General features: G+C 43.0%; 1 protein-coding gene across 1 annotated transcript in view; it reads right to left on the reverse strand.

The window, feature by feature from the left end:
* P4HA3 (prolyl 4-hydroxylase subunit alpha 3) overlaps positions 1 to 8,417 on the reverse strand; it is a 39,713-nt gene extending 31,296 nt beyond the window's left edge. The window contains exons 1-3 of the mRNA XM_008072279.1: positions 8,344 to 8,417; positions 2,559 to 2,701; positions 1,371 to 1,594 (exon numbers count right to left, since the gene is read on the reverse strand). Coding sequence (XP_008070470.1) covers positions 1,371 to 1,594; positions 2,559 to 2,701; positions 8,344 to 8,417 — 441 coding nt within the window. The remainder of the gene's footprint in view (positions 1 to 1,370; positions 1,595 to 2,558; positions 2,702 to 8,343) is intronic.
* Between the last annotated feature and the right edge of the window lie 1,617 nt (positions 8,418 to 10,034).

The following is a 10,034-nucleotide window of genomic DNA, read 5'->3' on the forward strand; positions in this document are numbered from 1 at the left end:
GGAATTACAGGCATGCGCTACCACGCCCGGCTGATTTTTTTATTTATGTAGAGATGAGGTCTCGCTGCCCAGGCGGGTCTCGAACCCGTGGGCTCAGGCAATCCACTCACCTCAGTCTCCCAAAGGCGCAGGATTACAGGCTGAGCCACTGAGCCCGGCTAACACAGCTTTTTAAAACTTGAAAATAAAAATCTGGAACAAATATAGCAATATTTGAACATATATTTTCATTCCAATTATAGATATTGCCTGTTATTTTACGTTCTTTTCTTGTATTTGAAATGTTTTATCTTTCAAAATAAGTACAGAAATAAAGACTGCCAGTGAGAATTTCAGGAAGTGACTTACTAAATTTTCAGACTACTGTTTTTGTTTCAGAAAGGCCTCACTAATGAAGCATATGTTAGTAACATACATCAAACTATTTTAATCAGCTTAAATTTAAATCAGCCATGAACAGGATGATTCAGCTCTGACTCCACTCAGGATCTCAGAAAAGAGAAAACGGTACAAAGAGAGTTGAGGGTAGCCCACCCTGCATTAATTTGGAAGACAGACTCCTAAAACTTGGAATCAGAACACGAGGCCCACTCTCAGATCTGCTCATGAATACCGTAGGAGGCAGGAAAAACATACTTTCCTGTGATACACATCTTCAAAATTAAAAAGGACTTACTCCATTGCATCTTTAGGCAAAGGCTGGCAAAGAGTATATTATAAAATGATCTCAAGTGTGATTATAACTTGTGATCAAAGATAAACACCTCACATAGAAGGTTCCTGAAGGCTATTTCCTCAAGTAATGTTAAAGTGAATGGCCTTCGTTTTTGGACACTACTTTGGTTTTTTTTTTTTTTTTACTACATTAATTTTGTGTTTCTAAATGCTTAGGAAATGCTGCAAAGATTCCAGAAAGTCTCAGGAGACTGAGTTTCCATGACCTTCCTTGCCTACCACCATCTCTTATCCCTTTCCCCATCCTCACCCTCTACTTTCCCTTTCCATCCAGGGGTTTACCTACTAGTGGTTAAGCTGACCAGAGGCCCAATTTATACCTATTATTCTGGCATAATTAATAACATCCTTTCGTGCTCAAGAGTATCCTAAGTATATAATTACTTTAGTTACTGGGCAGGATTTGAAGGTAAAAGACTGGGCTCAAGATTTAGTTCTGCTACTTAAAATTTTGTATTAATTTAGGCAAGTTATTTCATCTCTCTGAACCTAGGCTTCTTCCTCTGAAAATGGAAATGATATCGAATTTCTAAGTTAACTGTAAGTATCAGAAATATGTAAAAGCAATCAGGGCATGGTTATTTTATCCACAAGAAACTAGAGCCCAGCAATTGGTCCCCTCTGAATATCATTACCTTGCCGACTTGGAAGCAGTCATCTGCCGTGAGGGAAAAGAGCCGTCTGGGACTGTACAGGTCAGTGACGGCAGAGCCAGTGACTCTCTGAAAGACGCCTCGGGCCAGGCCCTTGACATTGAGCATGTACACGTCCTGCAGCCGCATTAGAGCCCTGGCTGCTCCCTCGAGATCCTCAAAGGCTGGAAGGTCTTGCTCCACCTTCTCATAACCTTCCTTCAGAGCTGTAACAGTAGTACAAACATTGATCCACCGTTGAAGGTGAGCATTGAATACATGTAAAGAAGGCATCACACCTGTTCCAATGGTTCATGAGGTAATGTTTTATTTATCTTTGTATTCATGGCAGCAAGCAGAGTTCCTGGCACAGAGTGAATGCTTACTTCAATTTTCTAAGGAACAATCAGAATGAGTGAATGAAGAGTAAAAAAATTACGCACACACCTTCACCATATTGTCCCATCCCATTTATCTCCAGGAATCTTACCCTTTAGGGGGAAAACTTCTCTCTCTTAATTTCCCAAACGTCAACAAACTTCTTAGAGCACAACGTAGACTAAATTGGGAAAGTGATCTTGCTACAGATCATGCTGTAATGCCAACTTAATAGAATAGAAACTATTAGAAGACCATTACTTTCTACACATATATAAATGGTGGGAGGCCGAGGTGAGAGGACTGCCTGAGCCCAGGGGTTTGAGACCAACCTGGGCAACTTGGTGAGACCTCATCTCTACAATATATCAAAAAATTAGCCGGGTGTAGTAGTGCGTGCTTGTAGTTCTGGCTACTTGGAAGGCTGAGGTGGAAGGATCACCGGAGCCGGCAAGTCAACGCTAGGGTAGCCATGACTGTGCCACTGCACACCAGCCTGGGTGACAAAGTGAGACTCCAACTCAAAAAAAAAAAAATATATATATATATATATATATGGGATGATAAGTCCTGTACCACTTTATAGGATTGCAGTGAAGATCAAATGAGATAATGACTATGACAGTGCTTTCTAATGCATAATTAGAAGTCTACTAGCAAAGGGCCCTAATTCTTTGTACTAGCTGGAGCTAAGATCAAGTAATACCTACCTGCACCAATAGCCTTCACACACCCCATCAGAATCTTTCTCCTTACCCACTGAGTCAGGAGATATAGTCTTCTCTCTTCCCCGCCAGCCCTCCTCCTCTTTACCTTGGATGTTCTCACTGGCCTCCAGACTATGTACCACATTTCTCCAGTCAGACTGCAGGCGTTTGATGAGAGTAAATGCAAGAAGAGGGTTAGCCACAGGGGTTGTTGAATCCTCATGCAAAGAAAGTACCTTGTCATAGAATCTGGAAGAGAGTAGTAGAATGATCTCAACTCCAGATACAACCACTACACCTGTGGAAGGCTGGCAGGTGTGTTTTCAAGTACATGAAGAGTTGAAATGCTGGCCTTTGGGGACTCATGTAATTGCCTATCCAAAAAGCCAAGCAAGCACAAAATATGAAAACTACAAATACGGCAAAAGTAGGTCCACTCATTTGTTCATTGGATGTCAGACACCATGCTAGCTGCTAGATGTATACAAGCAAGACAGGGTCCGGCTCTCAAAGAGTTAACAAACAAGAAAGTCTTTTTCTTCTGCCACCACACTATTCTCAACACTTAGTATCCAGTAGAAACTCAAAAACATTGTCGAATCCATGATTATTGTGGCATGTGCTATGAGAGAAGTGTAGGCATGGCGCTCCCCCAGGTGGGAGGTAGAAGGGGAAGGAAAGATTGGCACCTCATCTGAATCTTGAAGGATTGGTTAAAATATTGATAGTTGCTACCTACTGAGCTCTTACCATGTATTAGGTATCCTGCTGTGTGCTTTAAATATATTGTCTCATTTAATCCCCGCAACAAGCCACAGTGTGGATTTTATTTTGCTACAGAAGAGGAAACTGAAACAAGACCACGCTGTCAGCAAATGGCAAAGTCAGGATTAAACCCAAGTCTGCTTAACTTCAAAGCCTGGGTTCTCAGCTCACTGCCATCCCATTCCCCGTGGATCTAGGAAAAAAAGGTGGGAACTGATGTATGCAAAGGTGAAGAAGCTTAACATATAAGTCTATCTAGTTACTTGCTGGATGCCAGACTCCATGCTGGATCCTGGGGATTCAAAGACAAGACAGGGTCCAATGCTCACAGATTTCATGGATAAGAAAACAATTGTTTTTCTCATCATTCTGTACATAAGTTCAATACATATTTCTATGAAAAAATGAATGAATATACCCTCCTAGAAGCTAGGGACAAAATTTTGAATAAAGCAATAACTTAGTCTCAAGAATCCACAATTTAGTGGGTAAGAAAGACACCAACAATTACATTCAGATGCAACACCAGATTTAGGAATAAGGATTAGAGGGGAGGACAGCAAGTGATGATTAATTTGACCAGAGCCAGTCAGGGAACGCTTTAAGTGAAAGTGGGAATGCTATGACTCGTTCACATATATAAAGCCGTGAGAAGGTGGAGAGGAGGACTCAGAAGTGAAAGGGATGGGAGACAGGAAGGCTAGTGAGGAGTTTGTTCCAAAACTGTAAGCACAGGACAAGAAGAGTCTGATCCATAACTGTGACAGAGTCAGAGAATGGATGGATTCAAGGGAGGCACTGAGGAAGTAAACGATAAAGGAACTGGCAATGATTTTAACGGGGAATAAGAGGCAGGTTTGTCCAGCATGCTTCTAGCCTTTCCAGCTTGGTGACAATTACCAAAGAGATCATCTTTCTGGTTAATTTCTTTCCTCCTTGGATGTCCTTCAAGAGTGTTCATACACAGGACAGGTGTAATGGCTCACGCCCATAATACCAGCACTTTGGGAGGCCAAGGTGGGAGGATCGCTTGAAGTTCAAGATCAGCTTGGACAACATAGAAAGACCTCGTCTCTACAAAAAAAAAAAAAAAATTAGGGGGTATGGTGGCATGTGCCTATAACCCCAGCTACTCAGAAGGCTGAGGCAGATGGATTGCCTGAGCCCGGTTAAGTCGAGGCCGCAGTGAGCCGTGATTGTGTAACTGCACTCCAGCCTGGTTGACAGTGAGACTCCTACTCAAAACAACAACAACAACAACAACAACAAAAAGTGTTCATTCAGGGCAAAAGATACTGTTTCCTTTCCTAGTATACTATGATGATTCCATTTCTAACATGCTGATGGAATTTATATTACTGAAATTTATCTGTAACAGGGCAGATTAAAAGTGTTAGGCCTGCCCTCTAAGAGATTTTTCCCCCCCTTGTTTTAAAATTATTAGTTTCAGCCGGGCTCGGTGGCTCAGCCTGTAATCCCGCGCCTTTGGGAGGCAAGTGGATTGCCTGAGCCCGTGGGTTCGAGACCCGCCTGGGCAGGTGAGACCTCATCTCCACAATAAATAAAAAAAAAAAAAAATTAGCTGGGCGTGGTAGCGTGCACTTGTAATTCCGGCTACTCGGAAGGCTGAGGAGGAAGGATAACCGGAGCCCAGCAGGTCGAGGCTGCGGTGGCCGGGAGCGGCCACTGCACTCCAGTCTGGGCGACAGAGTGAGACTCCAACTCAAAAAAAAAAAAAAAAAATTATTAGTTTCAAAAACAATATAATAACAATGGAAGTTTTAAAAAAAAGGAATCTGTGCAAAGTGAAATGAAAATATAAATGGGCACAAGAGCAGGGGAGACTATGAGTTCTTTGGCAAGGACTTTCATTGCTGTCCACCTGGGGGACTTCTGCAAGTGGACAGCAATGAAAGTGAAAACTAGAGTGGCAGGGTGGGGGAATTTCGATCTCTGGGAGCAGAACCTGATCTGAGAATTTCTAAATCCATAGGTGGGGCCCTCAGCTATGAAATGGAACCTGAAATAGAAGATGACTACCTCTCAGCTTCCAAGAAACCGAATGTTCTATTCAATATATACACTAAGGAATAAGACTGTGGGTCTGGGTACCCCAGGGAGGAAACGGGAAGCCTGTCAAGTCCCAGGGTGTCCCTGATCCCTAAAACAGGGCAGTCTGTGAGCCGCAAGTCTAGGGTTTTGAAACTAAACCAGCCTCTAGGGTGTGGGATCTTTTTACTACCCATTATTTCCTGCTTTGCTCCATATGGAACTACTTAGTGAAAGATATTCCATTACTAGATGAAAAAAACTTACAAGCAGAGAATTAGGCTTGAGCTTAGAGAGTGAGTGTCCAGGAACAATGGAGACTGAGAGGGCAGTGATTTTATAAGACAGTTGGATAGGAAGGAGCTGGGAGGAGACCTGAGACTTAATCTGACCCAGTCTCCAACTATTCCTCGGTTTCCTCCTCTGTAAAATGAAAGAACTGGTCTAGTCTAGAAGATTTCTGTGGATTCTTTCAGCATGCACTTTCTATGATTTCTTCCCATACCTTTTCCACAACTAAATAAATAAGGTCCTTGTCAGCTTGAGAACTAATGTTTAACAGGGATCAGAAAAAAAACTGAGACACAAAAGGAAAGCGGTAAGACAGAGAGGGGAATATTTGCCCCAAGTAATCCATCAAATTGAAAGCACTGTCTATTTCCTTGTTCTCTCGGTATTCCACTTTGCATTCTGGGGCTGGTTTGTTTAGCCAGGGATCTGATCTCCACCGCAGTACATCAGTTGAATCCAGTGTTCAGATATACCATTTTTCCGTCACACAAAGAAGAAATAAACAATCTATCAACTGATAGCTGAGGTTGGCTTGGAATCCAAAAGTTGGCCCTATGCCCAGTGTCTGAGCAAATAGTTGGTTTCCAGAGACTGGATACTGAGTTACTTGATGCTAAATTCAAACCTCAGGGTTTCCTACATGGCTTTTTGCTTTAACAAATGCTGTTGAGAGTGGAAAATCAGATCTTTTCCTTCAAGAATCTGCACATAAAATTTGCAACCCAATCCCTGCATTAAACAGACTGGACAAATTGTCCAACAACAATATATGGGCTATTCCAATTCAATATGTTTCTCCTTTGGAATTCAGAAATGGCTTTGTCTCAGTTCTTCTGAAACATTCTCAATGCTTACTTCTTAACACAGAAATAATTGATACTTCTAATCTTGGTGGTGTTTTAAAATGCAGTAATAGCAACAACAAAAAAAGCTAGGGGTTAAATACACACACACACACACACACACACACACACACACACACACACACCCCATTCTAGTATATAACTATATACACTATAGCTAGTATAATTTCTAATCATTAACTTGGAATAGGTAGTAGTTTCAACTCAAAAATGCTTCATTTTTCCTATTTAGAAATTCAAAGAATATCAACGAAAGGCCTTAGAAATAACATCTCAAGTTACATAAAATCACCAGATTGGGAGTATAGAAAAAATGAGCAGGAACTGCCAAAATTCTCATTTTAAAAAGCAAACATTTCACTGGATTTTAGAGCAGTGACTGGAGAACAGACCGCCGATCTCCAAAATATGAAACTAAACTACAGAATTAACTGTTCATAAGTCACCTGAGAGAAGAACCTAGAATTTTTCTGATTCTTTTTTAATCCTAGTTAACACTTAGAGCCAAAAGGGGTGACTAGTCTCACCAGCCAGTCTTAAAATAATCAATAATCATAAAAATGTTAACATCTGTCAAGCAATTACTACATGTCATGTGCAATGAAACGTTTACATGGCAATTAGTCCTTCTAACAGCCTATTGTTTTTAATCATCATTTTACAGACTAGGAAACTAAAGCTCAAAGAGATCAAGGAACTTGCCCAAGGTCAGAACCAAAAATTCAAATAGAGATCTGTTAAACTCCTGAATCCAGACTCTTCACCACCATGTATTCTGGCCGCTAACAAAACAAGTAGTTAGGGGTTTGGTCTGTGTCCTGGTAGGATACATAAGACAAGTGGTAGGGACATCATACCATGATGGAGAGAAAGGTGGATATATGATCAAAGCATCTGTGTCCTAATCCTAGATGTGCTACTTACTAGATCTATAATCTTGGATAAGCCACTACTAGACTTTAGTTTTCTCATTTGTTAAGAGCATAAGACAAACCTATTTCAAAGCATTGTGTGTGGGAGAGAATGAAAGAGGTAAAATTTGTTCAAGACCCCCCCACTATGACAAAGTTGTGACAACGACAACAGTGAAAAGATGGTGAAGGAGGCTAGCATGGAGGAGTGGGGGAGGAGGTGGCCAGCTGCTTTGGCTAAAACGTTTTAAGTGCTCTCTTTTGAGCCTGTTTCCTGAGAGGCTGTTGCAGGGATTTTGACTGTCCCAGCTCCACCTGAGGCATCCAAACAGAGATTACGGGTATGGGAACAGGCACATGGGTGGTAGGAATCACGCTGGGCTCCCAAATCGAAGAGAAAAAAGTCTGCTCCATTTCTCCCAATGAGCTTGGACTCCAATGAATCTGAACTAGAAACCAAAGTTAAACATTTTCCTCTGGCAATACAGACCCATAGAACACTAGGCAAGTATAATATTCCCAGAATAAATATAAAAAATTATCATCATTTATGGCCGGGCGTGGTGGCTCAAACCTGTAATCCCAGCACTTTGGGAGGCCGAGGCGGGGGAATTGCCTGAGCAACATGGTGAGACCAGCCTGGGCAACATGGTGAGACCTCGTCTCTACAATAAAATCAAAAAATTAACCGGGCATGGTAGCACATGCCTGTAGTTCTGACTACTTGAAAGGCTGAGGTGGAAGGATCGCCTGAGCACAGCAGGTCAATGCTGGGGTGGCCATGAGCACTCCAGCCTGGGCAATGGAGTGAGACTCCAACTCAAAAAAAAAAAAAAATTATCATCGTTTATTGTTAAAATAGCACACATACATTATACATGTATATCAACACACTAATTCAAACTAACAGCAAACTTAGACATGCTTATTACTGTTCATATGCTACATACTTAAGAACATGCATTAATTTACCTCATTCAGTCACCACTGAATAACAAACAAGATCTCTCACAAATGTCCACATGCAGACAGTTTTTCTTCTACATGGACTCTCTGGTCATCGTGTCCCATGCATCTTCTTCCCATGTCACCCCAGAATCAGTAGTATTATTGTATACACTCACAGTTTTGTTTTCTGTTTGTTCGTTTGTTTTGAGTTAGCGCCTCACTCCGTCACCCAGGCTGGAGGGCAGTGGCATGCTCACGGCCATCCCAGCGTTGACCAGCTGGGCTCCAGAGATCCTTCCACCTCAGCCTTCCACGTAACTGGAACTACAGTCACGTGCTACCATGCCAGGTTAATTTTGTGATTTTATTGTAGAGACGAGGTCTCACCATGTTGTCCAGGCTGGTCTTGAACCCGTGGGCTCAGACAATCCTCTCGCCTCAGCCTCCCAGATTGCTGGGATTACAGGCTTGAGCCACGGTGCCCAACTACACTCACAGTTTGTTTGGTTTTTTTTTTTTTTGAGTTGGAGTGTCACCCAGACTGGAGCGCGCAGGATTACATACACTCACAGTTTTAAAAGCAGTGCACTGTGTTGTCTCAGCTCAGTCAGAAGGTCACATGATATAAGTACAACATTAATATATTCAACTAGTGACGTGGTCACAACCAGTTTCTCACAGTGTTGTGGGCTCCTCCATGTTCCAAGTAGAGAAGGCACAATACATTTTCATACACATGGTATCATATGCGATCATTCATCTTCCATAGTTTGACACTGACAAAGTCCACTCGTTTTTATGGTGCCCTAGTGTCCCAAGCCTTACAATCTTTTAATCCACAGCGTGTAGTGCTAGAGTTTGTTGATTATTGGCTGGGCATCTGCTTGTGATACTGACACTCAGTATCTCCTAGACTCAAGTATGGTTTATCACAGTGCTTTCATGACATCAAATACTTTTACACACACACATATAACATCTCATTTATGTAGTGTTTAAAGAGTTTTTATGTGTGTGAAGGGAAAGAAGAACTGAAAACAAAGAAGGCTGTGGGCATCTCTGATTAATAATCATGATGCTACAATCCCAGACTCCTTGAGGGCAGATCTGGGACCTTGTTCACCATTTTATCCCCAGCGCCCAGAACACTACCTGGCTCATAGTAGGTACTCAAACAAATGTGTTGACTGAATGAATGAACACAAGCCATTATTCATATAGTGACCTATAAAATTACTCAGCATTATTCACGTGCAGAGTATGATGTCCACGGTGTCGTGCCATCCAGTCCCAAGCACGTGTAAATCTCACACGTGGTCACAGACTCCTCGCCTGACTCCTCAGCTCAACATCAGTTCACTGGGTCCCATGGTGCCGGCGATAAAAGGTCAATACCCGTCACCGTCACCGCTACAGCGTCACCGTATTTATTCTCCCCATCTCACTCCAGCAGTGCCTGTGTCAGTGTGACACTGCCTGGGGCCCACAGAGCCTCACACAGCACCTCGTGAGGTCACCCCCAACCCCTTTTCCACAGTGCGTCGATCTCGCGGTGCGACGCTGGATCTGGCGTGTCGCCGTGCGCGTGTGACGGAGTCTGAGGTCCCACACGACGTCACAGGGTGCTGCCCGCCACGCCGTGCCGCGGTGTCTCGGGGCGCCACACAGGACGCCCCACGGGGCTCCCCGCCACGCCGTGCCCCGGCGTCCCCGGGGCCACCCTCGGCCTCAGCGTCACGCCGCCCCGCAGCACCG

The sequence above is a fragment of the Carlito syrichta genome, unplaced genomic scaffold (assembly GCF_000164805.1).
Source record: "Carlito syrichta isolate Samal-C Ts95f unplaced genomic scaffold, Tarsius_syrichta-2.0.1 Scaffold315077, whole genome shotgun sequence".
Lineage (NCBI taxonomy): Eukaryota > Metazoa > Chordata > Mammalia > Primates > Tarsiidae > Carlito > Carlito syrichta.